Source organism: Moschus berezovskii, chromosome 17 (genome assembly GCF_049115385.1).
Source record: "Moschus berezovskii isolate FMDL1 chromosome 17, NW_MosBer_1.0, whole genome shotgun sequence".
Taxonomy (NCBI): Eukaryota; Metazoa; Chordata; class Mammalia; order Artiodactyla; family Moschidae; genus Moschus; species Moschus berezovskii.
The window spans coordinates 49,707,524-49,726,154 of record NC_142476.1 but is presented as its reverse complement, the minus strand read 5'-3'; the positions used below and the strand labels follow the sequence as shown (position 1 = coordinate 49,726,154).

Genomic DNA, 18,631 nt, shown 5'->3' with positions numbered 1-18,631 from the left:
GGTTTGGGTGGACTCCAGAAATTGGTGATGGGCAGGGAGGCCTGGCGTCCTGCGGTTCATGGGGTCGCGGAGAGTCGGACTCGACTGAGCGACTGAACTGAATTTTTAGAAAATAAGACGTAGTCAAATTCCATTTCTGCTACTGATTTTCGAAAGGATTTTTAAAAAATGATACTGCTTCGAAATTATTTAGTCCCAAGTAGCTCATTTAGTTAAAAATTTGCCTATGGTTTCTGGCGAATGATCTTGGGAACTCGATAATAATTGGGCAAGTGGGGAAATATAACTAAAAATGCTTTAAAATGTGAATTACATTTCACACAAGAGAAATCATGGATACACTAGTGCTAGTGCGCCGGTTTCGCTCACACACTGTTCTCAAAAATTAAATCTGGGGTCGCGAACCTCCGCCTAATCCCTCGTGGTCCCATCCCTTAGTACCCGGACAGTGAAATAGGCACCGCCACGGCCCAGGTGCAGTGGGGAACTTTAGTAACGACGCACCGGATGTGTGCGTGGAAGTGACTGAAGTCAACTCACGAATGATTGGTTCTCCCGAGAGGACCTAAGCCTCCTTTCTCCTGCCACTGGCCACGGGGTTTGTCTATTTGAATAGTCCCCGCCCCTTGGAGAAGCCGGGTCCCGAAGCTTCACTTCTCCTAAATGATTATTGGCCTGTATTCCTGTCTATCTTCTTCTTGTGCCTGTCGATTGGTCGTTAGGGCTAGGAGTACGCCCTCCCTCCCGCCCGGCTTAGAGGACAGCGGGGAAGGCGGGTGGTGGGGACCGGGCCCTGAAGCGGCGGTACCGGCGCTGGCGGCGGCAGCTGAGGCCTTGGCCGAAGCCGCGCGGTGAGTCTGGGGCCTGGCACCGACCCCTCCAAGGCGCGGAATGTCCAGACCCACGGCCAGCGTGGTCCGTGGGGGCACCCCGGGAAGCCGTCCGTCTGGGACTTGGGGGTCCCCTCAGTACTGGCCCCATGGAGTTGGGCGCCGCCTGAGCCCTTGACCCTCATCCTGCGAGGCTACGCTCACCTCCTCCCGGACCTCCAGGAAACCCCCAGACCCTTTAGCCTATCGTGCGTCTCTGGCCACGAAGGCTGGCCCATCAGCTCCTGTATTGCTGGGGCGCCTTTGGGTCTCTGCCCATCAGTTAACCCTTCTTCTGAGCCACCTACACATTGTCCTCAGAGAGGACCAACGTCAGTGTCAGCCCCTTGCGCTCCACTGTGGATGCCTCTCAAGGACCCCTCCCCCGGAGCTGAGCTTGGTTCCACCCTGAGTTTCATCCTCTCTGCTTTCCCCGCCCCATCCCTAGTTTCGGCACCTGGCTTTAACTTCTGTAAGCCTTCGCCAAGACCCTTCGTATATTTAACTTATAGTGTTTTCATTGAATTCTGCCTGGAGTAAATAGCCTGTGGGCCTTAGACCTTCTGAAGATAGGCTGATTCCTTCCTGAGGCTGGAAATTCCTTGCTGGCCTTCCTTCTCCTCGTCACAGCCAAGTGCACACCCTCTGTAGTAGTTTTCTCCTCTGGAATCCTTGGGTTTCCTCAGCCCTAAAGTCTGACACTTCTTTCTGCAGTCTTCTTGACGCTGGAGTATTTAAAAGCTTTTCAGAATCAATTATTACTGTTCCCCCCCACACACACCTCTGCATTTCACAAATTCTTTCAAAAATAAGAATTTTGAAAATTTGATTTTCTATTATAACGTGGACATACCTAGGATAGGTGTATATGTTACTGCCATAGCAATCTGGGCAGAGCTTTATCATAGCCACTTTATAATGGTCACTTGATTATTTGTGTTTACACCTAGACTGTAAGCTTATTGAGGGAAGGGACAGTACATAATTGAGAAATAAATGAGTGATCTCAGGAACAAATCAGTCTCTTTTAGCTCACGTTCCAGCTACTAATGTTCTATAGAACAGAGATTTCCTTGACAGTTCAGTGGTACAGACTCCTTGCTTCCAATGCTGTGGGCACAGGTTCAGTCCCTGGCTGGGAAAATGAGATCCCACATGCTGCAGGGCAGGACCACAAAATGAAAATAATAAAAAATTTTAAAAAGAACTGCGCTGCCCAATACAATAACCATCAGCCACATGAGGCTTAGAGTGCTTGAAATGTGACTAGTACAAGTTGAAATTGACCTAACTGTAAAATGCACACTCGATTTTGGTGACTCGGTACAGAAAAAAAGAATGAAAAAATATATCAATAAATTTTTTGTATTGATAACGTTTTGAAATGATATTTGGGATGTATTGGGATTAAATGTGTTAAATTTTCTTGTTTCTTTTTACCTTTTCCATATAGCTACTAGGAAATTCAAAGTTACATTTGTGGTTCATATTGCTGTTGGGCAGTGCTGCTATGGAATAATAAACAGTGCCCTTTTTAAATTTTCCTCAAGGAAAGGGGCAGTCTTAGGCATGCTTATTCTCTCCCTCTGCCTCCCTACTCTAGTACCTGACTGTGCCATGTATGTAGTAGTCATAATGATAATTATAGCTAGGAACTGTTAACTCACTGTGTGCCTGGCACTGTTTTAATCATTTTTTAACATGGGTTAACTTGCTTAATCCTCACATCAACCTTATGAGTTAGGTACTATTATTCTCTTATTACAGTTAAGGATATTGTTACGTATCTTCCTCAAGGTATATAATTTTGGACTGAATTCACACCCAAGTAAGTCTGGCAGCATAGCCCATAATTTGACCTGTGCTACTGTGCTGCCTCTTTTAAACATCAGTCATCATTGAATGGCTCAAGGTTCTTTGCATGTTTTTCAGCGAGGTCTCCCAACCTTGTTTGGCTCCCCAGTTTGACTTGGGTATATGAAGATCTGTGTTGAGGAGCTGGGACCATATACAAGTTCATTGCCATAGTTTGTTATTTAGAATATTAAAGGAAGCATCTCTCCAAAGAACCTCAGGGCAAGATGCTTGGAACTGGCCCTGCCGCCGCCACCACAGCTGCCACCACATCCAGCAACGTGAGTGTCCTGCAGCAGTTTGCCAGCGGCCTGAAGAGCCGGAATGAAGAGACCAGGGCAAAAGCTGCCAAGGAGCTCCAGCACTATGTCACCATGGAGCTCCGAGAGGTTCGGACTATTGTCATTGGGGCCATTCATCATGGAGTGTTGGGGCTACCTGTACCATCCCTGGGTTAGATGTCTCTTGACAGCTAAGTGAGGATTCAGAAAATGCAAAGATTCCATTTCAGAAAGGCGTCCGGTTTCTCATGTCCATAGAACATGCAGATTCCTTTGCAACATTTACACATTTCTGTGTCATTTCCTGTGGTGTGGTATTTTAAGAGTCAGCATAGAGATGGCTGTTTCTTTTCATTTTTTTCTGTTTCACAGAAAAAAGGCCACATTCCAGACCTTCCACTCTTTCTACCTGATACCAGTGGTTGGCATGGCTTTGAGGAGTTTGTTGCTTGGGGCTTTCTAAACAGAGACCAGACTCGAGGTCAGGGACAATGTCTGTTTGTCCTTATACCTCTGGTACTAGGTAGAATCTAGGACGGTGGGTGGCCTGCTATCGAGTAAGATATGCAATAAGTATTTGTTAAATAGACCAATGAATTGCTATACAGTTTAAAACTAGAAATGGGCAGCAGCCATGTCCCCTTTAGCTTGAACTGTACCTGCCGGCTGCCTCTCAGGTCCTAACCTTTGGGAGCCATCCCACCATCAGGGAGACAGCAGTTGTGCTGAGTACATCTTCTTTTGTAGATGAGTCAAGAGGAGTCTACTCGTTTCTATGATCAGCTGAACCATCACATCTTTGAACTGGTGTCCAGCTCAGATGCCAATGAGAGGAAAGGCGGCATTTTGGCCATAGGTAAGGACAGAGTCTCTGGTGAGGTGAGAACTGGAAATAAAGGACTGCTCACCTTTGTGTCCCCTGCACCCTGTGTCTGCTTCCTACTGGATACTTAATTCACATTTGTTTAAGGAATTTTAAGGAGCCTCGTGGCTTTCAGTGTACTTACTCAACTATTCTAGCAGTAGTCCTGGGACATAGGCAAAGCAGGTATTTTCAGATATCCATATATCTGAAGCATATCTCAGAACCATTAAGCAACTTTTCTAGGGCCTGTGCACCGGGGCTGAGACTAGAAGCCTGCTTTCCTTCCAGGCTCTGTTTTCTCCATAGTGGAGTGTGGCATAGCAGGACTCACAAAAAGAAAAGTAGAGTTGGGATCCATTGAATGAAAGGCAGGTAATTTTCAGCTCCCAGGAACTAGTCATCTATCCTGTGAACTATTATTCAGTCCCAGTTTGTTTTCCTTTTCTTCTTGGGAAAACAAATTGTATTTACTAAAATGAGGTCATTTTGCTCTGTGTAAGTGGTTCTGGCACACATGCCAAATCTGTTGGTTGAAATGAAAATTGTTTGCATCCTTATTGTCTGGAGATTGCAGTCGGTACTTAAAAGGAAGAGGTCACTGGCTGTGTCCCTCTGAAGGCCGCCTACTTTCCTGGGCAGCCTGTGCCCCTTCTCACCTTTTGCCTTCCTGTCTTTTCCAGCCAGCCTCATAGGAGTGGAAGGAGGGAATGCCACTCGAATCGGAAGATTTGCTAACTACCTTCGGAACCTCCTTCCCTCCAACGACCCAGTTGTCATGGAAATGGCATCCAAGGCCATCGGTCGCCTTGCCATGGCAGGGGACACTTTCACTGCTGAGTATGTGGAGTTTGAGGTGAAGCGAGCCCTGGAATGGCTGGGTGCTGACCGCAACGAGGGCCGGAGACACGCGGCTGTGAGTGTCTGGGGAGCAGTGCATTGTGTCGGGGTCCTTCATGTGATGTGCTCAGGGCCCTGGAAGGCAAAGAGTGAGAGGAGTCGCTCCAGGCAGAGGCACTGTGCTTCTTGGTGGCCCTAAGTTCTGCCACGAATCCGTTTCTCTCCTCACCCTGAGCTTCGTTCCTAAGGAGGAAAATTAATGTTCTCTTTCATTGCTTGAGAGGCAGCCCTGTGTGCAGTTCTTACCCTGACCTCTGATTTTCCAGTCGAAAACGCCTCCCCAGAAGGCACCGTTCAGAGAAGCCACAAGCCAAGAGGCTTACAGAGCCTCAGACAGTTGCACTATATGCAGCATCCCTCTGTCAAGGTCCCTCAATATCCTGTGGAATAAGGAAGTTCTGGGCTGCAGAGAGGAGCAAGGGAGGTACTCGCTCCCCCTGCTGGAAGAGTGGGTCTGCCTTCTCCCAGGCCTTTCCTGTTTATGTTTTAGTCATTTATTGATTGGTCAGTACACAGTCCAGACTTCCTCTTTCCCCTTGGCTGTTCTGCATTTGAGGGAATGGTGGCTTCTACCCTCTTCTTCTAGACGCACATCCTCCTCGCTCTTCAGGGCTCATCCCTGTAAAAGACTGGTTTGATGGGCTAAGAATCCAGGCTGGGAGGCAGGGGAGAGTCTGTCCTTAAGAGACAGAATCTATGAACCACGGTGGTGGGAATAGAAGCTTTAGGTGGATCCTTTCCAGTTGCTTCCCTCTTTAGCAGGCAGCATCATGAGAAAGAAGCCTGCCTGGGTGAGGGGCCTGCCTCTGGTGCCATTCTCTAACTCTAACTTGGGGCAAACCCCCTGCCCACCTTCCGTTTTTCCATGGTCAAATGAAAAAAGTAGCAAGATTAAATATTAAACAGGAACATTCATTCAATAAAGGTTTATTGAATGCTTAAGTAGTCCAGGTACATTCTAGGCAGTTTATCTATCTACTATCTATTTTAGTGGAGCAGTATATAAAACATCAAACGTGGCTGCCCTTTCAGAACTTGTGTCCTAACTTTCCTGTACAAGCGTTCTATTTCTAAACACCCTGTGATTATGAACACTGAGATGTTTGATCAGTTTTACTCTCATTCCTAGGTCCGCAGGAATTCTCAGCTACAAGAGTGGGCTATTTTCCTAGTGTCTTTTGGCTCTGGCATGAAAAGAGGCTGTGTTCCTGAGAGAACAGAGCTCTCTGATCCAGATGCAAGATCTCTGTGTGCCTTTTCTCCCAGGTCCTGGTGCTCCGTGAGCTGGCCATCAGTGTCCCCACCTTCTTCTTCCAGCAAGTGCAGCCCTTCTTTGACAATATCTTTGTGGCCGTGTGGGACCCCAAACAGGCCATCCGGGAGGGAGCTGTCGCAGCCCTTCGTGCCTGTCTGATTCTCACCACCCAGCGGGAGCCGAAGGAGATGCAGAAGCCGCAGTGGTACAGGGTGAGGAGATGGTTCCATTCCAGCCTCCAGCAAAGCGTTTCGGCCTAGAGTGTCACTGGGATTAAAGGGCAGCAGTAGGCCCCTGGCCACAGGGCTAGTGTAGAGTCTACTTAGGTCTTTCATGACTTTTTAAGTTCACTGTGAATTAGTGGTTACTTTGTTGTTTTTCACAAAAGCAAAGATCTATTCATAGCTATGCTGTTATTTTACGCACCACCGAGAGTGAGACTGCAGTGCCGGTTACACTCACTGCCTTTTTGAACAACAGCTATAAGGCGTCTCTTTTCAGAGATGTTAAAGTAGGGAAAAATGGGTGTCTCTGGAGGAACTAAATGCAGTAAATACTGAGAAAATACCAATTCTCCTCTAGTGTTGTGAGTCCCATGCTGACTGCTGCTGCCAGGAGAACCTACTGAGGCTTGTCCTACACCAAGAGCCTTGAACATGGGATTGGATACCTGGGTTCTAGTCTTGGCTGCTCTGTGACCTTGGGCAAGTCATTTAGTTTCTGTTTTTAATCTGCCTCATGGTGGCGTTGTGAGTTGAAGCTAAATTAGATGAAAGAGCTCAGTGAGCTAGTATTGTTGGTGATACTGGCACGAGTCCCTGAGCAGGCATGGTAACCTCAGAACCCCCCACATAGATGGGCGGGCTGCTTTCTAACTCTGGGCTAATGTTGTGTAATGAAGGCATTCTGCATCTCTCTGTAGCACACATTTGAAGAAGCAGAGAAAGGGTTTGATGAGACCTTGGCCAAGGAGAAGGGCATGAATCGGGATGACCGGATCCATGGAGCCCTGCTGATCCTCAATGAGCTGGTCCGGATCAGCAGCATGGAGGGAGAGGTGAGAAGCCACTTCTGAGGAACAGTGCGGTCAGGGGTTCCAGGCTTCCCATGTGCCATTCTGAGAGCGAGACAAAGCGAGATTCTCATCCTCACAAGCTTACATTTTGTAGGGAAACAGGTAATAGACAAATAAGAGCATTTCAGACAGCAGCCAGATCTATGAAGAAATGGGGTGGAGGGAAATGGGATGGAGGGGGTGACTCCCTCCCTGCAGTGATGCCATTTGAGCTGAGACCATGTGACATGGAGGAGCCAGCCTAGTGGCCGGCAGGGAGGTTGTCCATGCAGAGACTTGGGGGTGAGAGAGTTTGACAAGTTCAAGCAGGAAGGGAAGTGAAGCTGGTGACCATGAGTGGGGAGAGGGCGGGCGGGGCCCCCGGGAGCTCATAGTTTGTGGTCATCCAGGCTCTTCTTCTCATCCCAGGGATGACGTGACGGCATGTCTCTCACAGCCATTGGCTGCTTGTGGGGAAGAGCTTGTGGAGAGGCAGGGAGGAAAGCAGAGAGATGAGTTAGGACGTGTATTGGCTCAAAAAGCAGCTACAAAGACGGGTTTAAAAGTACAAGGATTGTATTAGGGAAATAGCCTGTGAGAGAAAATGAGGAGGGAGCTGGAAGAGGCTGGGAGAACCATTAGGCCTCAGCGCGACCCTGAGTGAACAAGAGCGGGAAGAAGAGTTGGATGGAAACATCCTAATCTACCGTGCAGAGCCATCCCAGGGTCCTCGGGCCAGACCTGGCTGTCAGAGGAGGCTCACCATAGCATTCTTACTGCATTCTCTCGGCTGGAAGCGGCCCCTGGAAGGTGTGGCCGTGGCACAGACACGGCTTCCACTGACTCTGGCAGTGTAGACGCAGAAGTGGATTCAGTGTCAGTCCACTCATGCTGGATTCAGGGTGTATCTGGGAGGTAATCTTCCCATGGGGAGCTGGTTGCTGTGGAATTTCACCCCAGGGCTTCCTGCTTTTGGAGGCCCAGTGACGTTTGTCTGTGCCTGTGTCCTGGATGTGGGCACAGTGTGTGCTGCAGCGTGTGAAGCAGAGTCTAGCTCTGGATCCCCACTCCTCTCTCTACTGTGTGACTTGGGTAAATTACTTCACCCCCTCAGTTTTCTGTTTTAACAGGGTCTTATCCACCTCACTGGGCTCCTGTAAGGTTTCTAAATATGTGTGAGGTGCTTAGCACAACTCCTGATTCTTAGTGGGCATTGCGTAAATGGCCATCCTCAGAGATTTCCCCACCTGAGTATAACATGTTGCTTTCCACTGTACCCCACACAGCTCTGGGATCTTCCTTGTGTCCAGAAAAATGGGACTATATCACCTAGCTCATAGGTTTAAATGAAATAGTACTTTGTGACGGTGCTTTTTAAATTATAGAGAACTATACAAATGTAGGGCTTTCCTTTTGGCTCAGTCGGTAAAGAATTCTGCAGTGCAGGGGACCTGGGTTTCATCCCTGGTTTGGGAAGATCTCTTGGAGAAGGGAATGGCTACACACTCCAGTGTTCTGGGAAAATCCCATGGACAGAGAAGCCCCGTGGGCTACAGTTCATGGGGTTGCAAGAGGCGGACATGACTTAGCAACTAAACCATCACCACCATACGGATATAAAGTATTATAATTTCTTAACTTCTTCATTCATTCAGCAGAATAGAATGAGCATCTACTATAGGCCAGTTATGCCGTGTCCTAAGAGCTAGAATAATGCTGCAGTGAATAAAACAGTACATACTAGCAAAAGGAGGCAGACAATACACAAATCAATAAAAGTATATTTAGTACAGCATATGGTGATATGTGCTGTGGAGAAAAGTAGGGCAGAGAAAGGAATGGGGAAGCTAGCATGGATCAAGGATTACATTTTACAATATGATGACATTTGAGCATAGCCGTGAGGAAGCTAAGAACAAAGCCATATAAACATCTGGGGATGCCCCTTCCAGACAGCTGGTTCTGTAAGCACAAGGCCCCATGGTAGGAGTGTGCTGCTTTATGAAGGGAGCGAGCTTGCTGTTGTGAGCTGAGTGAGAGGAGAGAGGAGTAGGGAGGCAGGGTCCAGGGAATACCTGGGGCAGGAGGGGACTCATCATGTAGGATCTCAGAAGCCCCTGCACATATCGTTGGAAATAGGTTACTGGAGGAGCCAGGGCTGAGGCCAGGAGTCTAGTCAGGACAGAACTGTAGCATCTCAGCAGAGGACTTGGGCAGCTTAGACCATACTGGGAGCTGTGGTGGTGCCAGGAGGGGCTGATTCTAAATTTGAGATTTAGAGGTCGGTGGGAGATAAAGAAGTGCCAGATTTGGGGCCTCAGCGACTGGAAGGATAGATTTGCCATTTACTGAGATGGGAGTAATGGGTCTGGGGTGGAAGGTCAGGGGTTTGCTTTTGAACTTGTTAAGTTTAAGATGTGTATTGTGCATCTGAGTGGAGATGTTGAGTAGTTTGGGGGAGAGATTTGAGTGAGAGACAGATTTGGGAGTTGTTGGCATGTGGATCTTATTTCCAGTCGTGAGACTCGATGAGAACTCCCCGGCAACTAAGATGGTTGGGGAAGAGATGGGGGCTGAGATCCTGAGGGGCTGAGATTCTGAGGAACCCAGGGAGACCACGGAGTAGTGGTAACGGTGGGTGTGGGTGCCAGCAAAGCTCAGGGTCCAAGAAGCCAAGTGAATGAAGGGTTTCAAGGAGGAGGAAACACTTCATTGGATCAGATGCTGCTGCTGCTGCTGCTAAGTCACTTCAGTCATGTCCGACTCTGTGCGACCCCATAGACGGCAGCCCACCAGGCTCCCCCTTCCCTGGGATTCTCCAGGCAAGAACACTGGAGTGGGTTGCCATTTCCTTTTCCAGTGCATGACAGTGAAAAGTGAAAGTGAAGTCACTCAGTGGTGTCCAACTCCTAGCAACCCCGTGGACTGCAGCCTACAAGGCTCCTCCATCTGTGGGATTTTCAGGCAGGAGTACTGGAGTGGGTGCCATTGCCTTCTCCCAGATGCTGCAGACAAGTCAAGTAAGAGGAGCACTGAGACTGACCATTCGATTTAGCAACGAAAGAGTGTTGGTGACCTTGACAAAAATAGTGGACAAGATTTTCTGAAGAATGAAAATATCTGTGAGAAGAGTTTGGAATTCTGGAAATTAATTGTTCTCGTATCTTTCTCAATTTGGACTGCTGGAGGACAAGTTACTGAGCAGTCCTTTGAATAGGTAAGAGGTGTGAGTTCTCAGCTTATTCCATGCCTCTTACGGAATTCTTAGGCCTCTGAGAATATCACTTGTCTCTGCTGCTTCTACCTGGGTTTCGGGTGAGAAGAGCGACAGCGGAGCTTCCTTAGCAGGGTGCTGGAGTGGGGCTGCCCCTCACCCTCTCAGGAGTCTCCTGTCTTTGCCATCAACGGTCAGCTTTCCCACACCAAGGGTAGTGTAGGGGTCCTTGGGAGCCAGCCCCCTGCTGCTGCTTCATTGTTCAGTAGGTGGTGCTCTTCTGTCTAAATTGGAACAGAATCAGGCCCCCTGCAAGGTCCTAGGGAAACCTGAATCCTCGAGAAGAGTGGCCGCCATACCCTGTGGGAAGAGTTACATTTCAGGGTTGGGTGTGTGTTGCTCATAGACTCCACAGTGCCCAGGTAAATGCCTCTTGTGAGTAAAGGTGACTTTTCCCCCACGTGTATAGCGCCTGAGAGAAGAAATGGAAGAAATCACACAGCAGCAGTTGGTCCATGACAAGTACTGCAAGGATCTCATGGGCTTTGGAACGAAACCCCGTCACATCACCCCCTTCACCAGTTTCCAGGCCGTGCAGCCCCAGCAGTCAAACGCCTTGGTGGGGCTGCTGGGGTACAGCTCTCACCAAGGCCTCATGGGCTTCGGGGCCTCCCCTAGCCCGGCAAAGTCCACGCTGGTGGAGAGTCGCTGCTGCAGGGACTTGATGGAGGAGAAATTTGATCAGGTCAGTGGCAGGAAGCCCACCCTCTCTTTTCCCAAGCTCCACGCCTCCCCTTCCTTTGCCAACCCTGTGTCGTTCCTGTCTCAGGTGTGCCAGTGGGTGCTGAAGTGCAGGAATAGCAAGAACTCGCTGATCCAAATGACAATCCTTAATTTGTTGCCCCGCTTGGCTGCCTTCCGACCTTCTGCCTTCACAGGTGAGGATATCCATGGATGCGTCGTGTTGTTACCCATTGGGGTAATTAAACAGAGAAGACATGATTGCAAAAAGTTACAGCTGCTTCTCATTTGAAGCAGTGACTGCTGAGTGGCCAGTCTCTGGTTTCTTAGCCAGTTTCAGCGGTACGCAGTTCAGGTTTTCTGTAAATGTCGCAGACACCGGGACAGTCCGAATGTGCAGGCAGAGGCGCTTCTAGAGCCAAGCAAGTTCTCATGTGGAAGCCAACATGTTCGTTCACGAATGGGCTCCAGATAGACTGACGGAAGGGCAGTTTGGGTTTCTGTGGGGTGCAGCAGCTAGTCTGTGGGACACGGAGGATCCGATGACAGTCCTGCGTCTGCCCCTGAGGTGGGCACCAGGCTGCCTCCTCGCTCACAATGAGGAAGGACTGGATGCTTTAGGGGCTGGTTTCACAGGTGATAGACTGTGGATTCCCCCATTCCTGCCCTGTTCTCACTTGTTGCTGTGAATTCCTAGTTTCTGAAACTGGCCCAGCTCGGACAGTGGCTTCTCCTGAGGCCTGCCTGGTTGACTTTAGCTGGAAGTATGCTTTTCCTTTCTCATTATAACCCCCAGCTGTGGAAGGGCCATGGCATCAGACCTGGGGTGAATTTTCCCTCTGTTCCTTTTTCTTGGCTGCACTGTGAGGCATGCTGGATCTTAGTTCCCCAACCAGGGGTCTAACCTGCGCCTCCTGCTTTGGGAGCATAGAGTCTTAAACAGTAGACCACCAGGGGAAGTCTCAGCCTATGTTCTTAACTGTGACGTTTGGGGCAGATTGTGTGACCTTCCTGGACCTTCACTTCCAGATGGGTGCAGTTAGAGTGATGGTTCCTGCACCATGAGATGGGCTGCCTTAATGTCTAAGCACCTTTCTAAGTGCCTGGTGCAGAGTGAACTCCAAGACATAGAAACCATTACTGTTGCTGGCTTCTCTGGCTACTTCAGAGCCTTTTTAAAAATAAGGTAAAGGTAAAAATTATACTATTACTCCAGTTGCCTGTTCATATTTAACATCCTTGTCTCACCGCCCTCCTTGCTGGGTGTAGAGACCTTAGCCCTACATCTCTTTGGTCTTCACTGTGATGCATGCTGCCTGCATTTCATAAGCATACAGGACTCAGTGAGAGCTGAGATGGGAAACGGAAGGCCAGCCTGCCCCTCAGCAGACGCCTTTCCCTGGCATAGACTCATTTCACACAGCTCAGCTCAGATGAGACAGCGGCAAAATACAGCTGGTGAAGTGTTAATGTGTGGGGTGTGAGCTCAGGCTGTGTTGAGTGAGGATGAGACAATTAGCCACATAAAATCACTGAACCATAAAGAAAGGATGTGATGAAAATCACCTGTATTTTTTCAGTTTTCCATTCTTCTTTCCTGGTGCTCAGCAGCTTTTCTCTGTTTTTAATAACCAGATATGCCCCTATTCAGTAGAGCTTTAAATGATCTTGGTTTGAAAGTCTGGTTCAAAAGAGAGTAATAAGTAGGCCATATTTGATCAAAGTCTGGCATATTGTGGAAGCAGTTACCCTAGTAAGTTCAAAAAGATGGCCTAGCAGCAGGATACAAGGGCTCAGAAGGCCCCCAGGTTTGTTCTTTTGATGTGGGTTTTCGTTGTTTCATTAAATAATATGTCCTAGGAATTCAGCCTGGGCAGCCCGCGTAAGTACAGTCTCATTGGGAAAGTGCCACTTTTTAAAGCTTACAGTTTGGAAGTCACTGCTTGCACTCCCTGATGATGCAGAGTTTGGGAATGTCAAAAATACTCCCCTTGAGTTTGGGCTGGAATCTCTACCAGTGCCAGATTCCTAGTCTGTTGGGGTGCTAAATCTGGAAAAGGAAATTGCCACCATGATTTAAGCTCATTTCCTGCTGAAACACTGCCCTTCTGCAAAGGTCTCAGTTCAGTTCAGTTCAGTTCAGTCGCTCAGTTGTGTCCAACTCTTTGCGACCCCATGAATCACAGCACGCCAGGCCTTCCTGTCCATCACCAACTCCTGGAGTTCACTGAAACTCATGTCCATCAAGTTGGTGATGCCATCCAGCCATCTCATTCTCTGTCATCCCCTTCTCCTCCCACCCCCAGTCCTTCTTAGCATCAGACTCTTCCAGTGAGTTAACTCGTCGCATGAGGTGGCCAAAGTATTGCAGTTTCAGCTTTAGCATCAGTCCTTCCAATGAACACCCAGGATTGATCTCCTTTAGAATGGACTGGTTGGATCTCCTTGCAGTCCAAGGGACTCTCAAGAATCTTCTCCAGCACCACAGTTCAAAAGCATCAATTCTTCGGCAATCAGCTTTCTTCACAGTCCAACTCCCACATCCATACATGACCACTGGAAAAACCATAGCCTTGACTAGACGGACCTTGGTTGGCAAAGTAATGTCTCTGCCTTTTAATATTCTATCTAGGTTGGTCATAACTTTCCTTCCAAGGAGTAAGCGTCTTTTAATTTCCTGGCTGCAATCAGCATCTGCAGTGATTTTGGAGCCCAAAAAAATAAAGTCTGACACTGTTTCCACTGTTTCCCCATCTATTTCCCATGAAGTGATGGGACCGGATGCCACGATCTTCGTTTTCTGAATGTTGAGCTTCAAGCCAAACTTTTCACTCTCCTCTTTCACTTTCATCAAGAGGCCTTTCAGTTCCTCTTCACTTTCTGCCATAGGGTGGTGTCATCTGCATATCTGAGGTTATTGATATTTCTCCCAGCAATCTTGATTCCAGCTTGTGCTTCTTACAGCCCAGCGTTCCTCATGATGTACTCTGCACATAAGTTAAATAAACAGAGTGACAATATACAACCTTGATGTACTCATTTTCCTATTTGGAACCAGTCTGTTGTTCCACGTCCAGTTCTAACTGTTGCTTCCTGACCTGCATACAGGTTTCTCAAGAGGCAGGTCAGGTGGTTCAGAATGTTCCACAGCTTATTGTGATCCACACAGTCAAAGGCTTTGGCATAGTCAATGAAGCAGAAATAGATGTTTTTCTGGAACTCTCTTGCTTTCTCCATGATCGAGCGGATGTTGGCAATTTGATCTCTGGTTCCTCTGCCTTTTCTAAAACCTGCTTGAACATCTGGAAGTTCACGGTTCACATACTGCTGAAGCCTGGCTTGGAGAATTTTGAGCATGACTTTACTAGCGTGTGAGATGAGTGCAATTGTGCGGTAGTTTGAGCATTCTTTGGCATTGCCTTTCTTTGGGATTGGAAAGAAGAGTGTCTAGTTTTCCTCATAGGTGCACTCTGATTTCAGGGTGGTATCTCCTTGGTCTCTGACTGTTTTCAAGCCCCAGCGTGCCTCAACTGGCAGGAGGTCAAATCATCTGACCACGAGCTGTGAGAGAAGATGTTCCTCAGTGGTGTAAACACAGTGATGTGTGTTGCTGAGTGTGGTCCTGGTGGCCCTCCCTCTCCAGCTCTCACTTTCTCGGGCACGGGGGATGTGTGGTCTCACGTCATCTGACCACGAGCTGTGAGAGAAGACGTTCCTTGATGGCGTAAATGCAGTGGTGTGTTGCTGAGTGTGGTCCTCGTGGCCCTCACAGCCCTCACTTTCTCAGGGACAGTGGACGTGTGGTCTCGCCTTCTCCACCCTGATGTATGTGCTGCTGGTGCGCGGCCTTGAGGCCAGCAAGATGGAAGAGGAGAAACAGAAGCAAGGCGCGAAGCAGGCAGCTCTAGCCTTCTGAGGAGTCATAACACTTTAGCTTAAATTGCCCAAGAATCGCCTACCCGTGCACATTGGCTTATGTAAACTTAATGAAAATACACATGTGGCTTTCCAAATTACAGACTAAATCTTAAATATAACTGTACAGAATTCTCTAGGTGATAGCAAAGTGATTTCTAGGCCTAGGCTGAGTGGAATGGCCTGTTTATTGGAAACAATTTTCAATATTACTATAAATTTCAATATAAAATAGCTTAGTTGATTCTTTCCTCGTTTTAAACCAAGATTTAACATATATTTCTTAAACAAGAGCATATAATCTTTTCCCTCAAAATGTAACATGGATGGGGACAATTAATGTGATATTGTTTTGAGGAGACTTTTAAGTTTTTTTTTTTATTAAAGGAGAAAAACAGCTTATATTTCTAAAAGCTTTATCAGAGGAGTGATTATCAAGCATAAGATTTTGGTTTGTACATTCTCTCAATTCTCTTTCCAACAGGCTTTCTTGATTTATTCTTTAATTGCATGTTGTATTGGAACTCTGTTCTTTGACGCAGAGACCAGCCCTTGAGCCATATATACTTTGTCATTTCTGTGCTCAGATACCCAGTACCTCCAGGATACCATGAACCATGTCCTGAGCTGTGTCAAGAAGGAAAAGGAACGGACAGCAGCCTTTCAAGCTCTGGGGCTACTTTCTGTGGCTGTGAGGTCTGAGTTCAAGGTCTATTTACCTCGTGTGCTAGACATCATCCGAGCAGCCCTGCCCCCTAAGGACTTCGCCCATAAGTAAGCATCTTTATTACTATTTCACCTTCCACCCCATTTGGTTGGAGAGAAAGGATGCTCCATCCCAGTTTCTGTGGAGCTTAAGCCTGTTCTCTGCGTCATTAACCAGCAAATTATATAATAAATAATAGCCCTTCTTCAGTCGAGCTCTGGCCTTTTGCAAATGAAGTGACATCGATGTAAATATTTGGGAAGCTTGAATACCTGCGAACATATTAGATACCAGTGCTGTTCTCAATGTGTATATTACTTACTGGGAATCTCCTAGTTCTGTTCTTTTCTCTGGCTTTCAAAGGTCTTATTCTGATTACAACTAAAGTGAGGATTCCCAGACTGGAAATGAGGGCACCTAATGGGACAGAGTTCATTAGAATTGTGTCTTCATAGTTCCCTGCGTTAGTAGCAAGGATTGTGCTAGTGAATTAATGAGCCTCGCCCATCTCAAGCCCAGCATTCTCCTCACAGGAAGAATTTCTTCCCATATGATGACTGTGCCCTTCACTCCTGGTCCCTGACCTGCATGTTTTAAGTTTGCTTCCTAAATTGGTACCTTGGCCAGCACCACACTAACCCATGTGGCACCTTTTGTGTGAATTCTGAAGTGGGCCCCCCTACTCAGGAGACTTTACTGCCATCTGCTGGACATTTGTTGTAAATATATAAGTCTGTAGTGACGGCAGTGTGATGGGCCCCACTAGGTCACCTGCATACCCACATGGGGTGGCCCCGCTTGGGTAACCTGCCCTCCTTGCCCCATGGTGATTTTGAGGTAGGACATCACATAATGCCATTATGTCTAAACTGTCCACCCTTGGGTTCTATGCAGGAGACAAAAGGCTATGCAGGTAGATGCCACAGTGTTCACCTGCATCAGCATGCTGGCCCGAGCCATGGGGCCAGGCATTCAACAGGACATCAAGGAGCTGCTGGAGCCCATGCTGGCAGTGGGCCTGAGGTAGGTGTCAGGAACCTGAGCTGTCCCTGTCTCAGGTAGTATGAGGCTCGAGCCACAGTCCTGGGTCTATGTGGAAAGAAAGAGGCATGGATGTTGGCATATAACATTGCCTGGAGAATCCCAGGGACAGAGGAGCCTGTTGGGCTGCCGTCTGTGGGGTCACACAGAGTCGGACACGACTGATCTGACTTAGCAGCAGCAGCAGCAGGTAGGATAGTTCACACTAAATACACAGGCTGATTTCAAATCCATGTTTCCTCACTAGCTTGCTTGGTGATTGTAACTAAATTATTTAACTTCTCTGAGCCTCAGCTTTCTAGTCTGAAAAGTGGGTACAATAACAATTCCTATTGTCTGCATTTGTCATGGGGATTAAGTAGAAGAGTTCATAAAGTGTTTAAGAAGCGTTCTGGTAATGTTCGCATATGTCATTTATATTATTATGGGCAAATTACTTAAGCTCCCTACACTTTTGTTCTTTTCATCTATAAAATAAGGATGATGCTGTCAATCTGCTTCCCAGGTGACTTACTGAGACTTGGTTTTAGTGGCTAAATTATAGTAAACAGGTTTGCTCATGACAAAATCACAGATTGTTTAGAAATCTGGAATCAGACCAAGAGAGTTTAGGATATATATTCAATTTCATAGTATTCTTTCTGCTGTAAAGACAAAGCAGAGATGGGACCCAGTCCCCATTCTAGAGAGAAAGGGCTGTTTCTTCTCCAGAACAGTCCAGATGTCACATGTGCCCTTGACGTGACTGGTTTCCCACCCTTCAGCCCTGCCCTCACAGCTGTGCTCTATGACCTGAGCCGTCAGATTCCACAGCTGAAAAAGGACATCCAAGACGGGCTCCTGAAGATGCTGTCCCTGGTCCTTATGCACAAACCCCTCCGGCACCCAGGCATGCCCAAGGGCCTGGCTCATCAGCTGGCTTCCCCTGGCCTTACGACCCTCCCTGAGGCCAGTGATGTGGGCAGCATCACCCTTGCTCTCCGAACTCTCGGCAGTTTTGAATTTGAAGGTAAGAAATGGTGATAGTCAGTGACACTGGGAACCTGGAGAACAGACTGAGGGTGCCTCGAATCCCTGGCTCTTGCTTGGGTCCTGGAGACAGGGTAGCTGATACTGCAGCAACTCATCCTTTCTGTATTTTTTCCGTGTATTATTAATTCCTATCGTTTGTTTCTTTGTCTCATACAAAGATAGGAAAAGTGGGTAGGGGGTACAGATACTTTGAAGAATAGTATGCATTAATCCAAAGAACTAATACTACAGAGGTGGACTCTGCACGTTCTTACCTCCCTGTAGCTGAGATGGTGTTTAATGCTGTAAAATGTATAAGCAGGGCTTGGGGTGTTTTCATTACTATGGCTGTATGATTTCCAAGAGTACTATACTGTGCAGTTCAGTTTGGAATTCCAAGCTGCAGAAAAACCCACGTTAACGCCCTAGGGAGATATATTTCAGGACAGAAAAATGCACACGTAAATGAAATTTAAGATCACGTAGGTGGTACTGGTCAAGACTACAGAGAAGCAAGTATAAGAAGTCTAGATGTGCTGTCTGAGTACTTAAACAGCATCGATGATTTCGTGTTTCAGTTCCTCCAGTTACACTGATTAACACTCGGGATAATTGATTTCTAATGAATAGAAAGGAGTTATATTTAAACTCAGCCTACATCAAAGTCTCTTTTTGGTATTTGAATCTGGAAACTAAAATAGACAAGGTAAATTTGATCAAAAATGGTTTTTCTCTCTGGGAATATAAAAATCAGGGTCAGAATAAAAGAAAATAATTCATTTTTTGAGGAAAATAAAAGATTAGGATGGAAGCAGGGAGGAACTGTCTTTTGTATGTCTCCCAGTTCCTTCTCCATCTGCCTTTCTGCCCATTGGAATCCCATTTGTTACCTTTTTAAGAGAAGAGTTCTGGGTCAGTTTCTTGCTGA

At 47.4% G+C, this 18,631-nt stretch overlaps 1 protein-coding gene across 1 annotated transcript in view; it reads left to right on the top strand.

Annotated features, from left to right (window-relative positions):
* Positions 1 to 747: 747 nt before the first annotated feature.
* The window catches only part of MTOR (mechanistic target of rapamycin kinase), a 127,373-nt gene continuing 109,489 nt past the window's right edge, over positions 748 to 18,631 (top strand). The window contains exons 1-11 of the mRNA XM_055419556.2: positions 748 to 851; positions 2,937 to 3,112; positions 3,752 to 3,860; positions 4,550 to 4,782; positions 6,033 to 6,233; positions 6,944 to 7,078; positions 10,759 to 11,034; positions 11,119 to 11,227; positions 15,533 to 15,719; positions 16,546 to 16,674; positions 17,457 to 17,701. Coding sequence (XP_055275531.1) covers positions 2,951 to 3,112; positions 3,752 to 3,860; positions 4,550 to 4,782; positions 6,033 to 6,233; positions 6,944 to 7,078; positions 10,759 to 11,034; positions 11,119 to 11,227; positions 15,533 to 15,719; positions 16,546 to 16,674; positions 17,457 to 17,701 — 1,786 coding nt within the window. The 5' untranslated portion in view covers positions 748 to 851; positions 2,937 to 2,950. The remainder of the gene's footprint in view (positions 852 to 2,936; positions 3,113 to 3,751; positions 3,861 to 4,549; positions 4,783 to 6,032; positions 6,234 to 6,943; positions 7,079 to 10,758; positions 11,035 to 11,118; positions 11,228 to 15,532; positions 15,720 to 16,545; positions 16,675 to 17,456; positions 17,702 to 18,631) is intronic.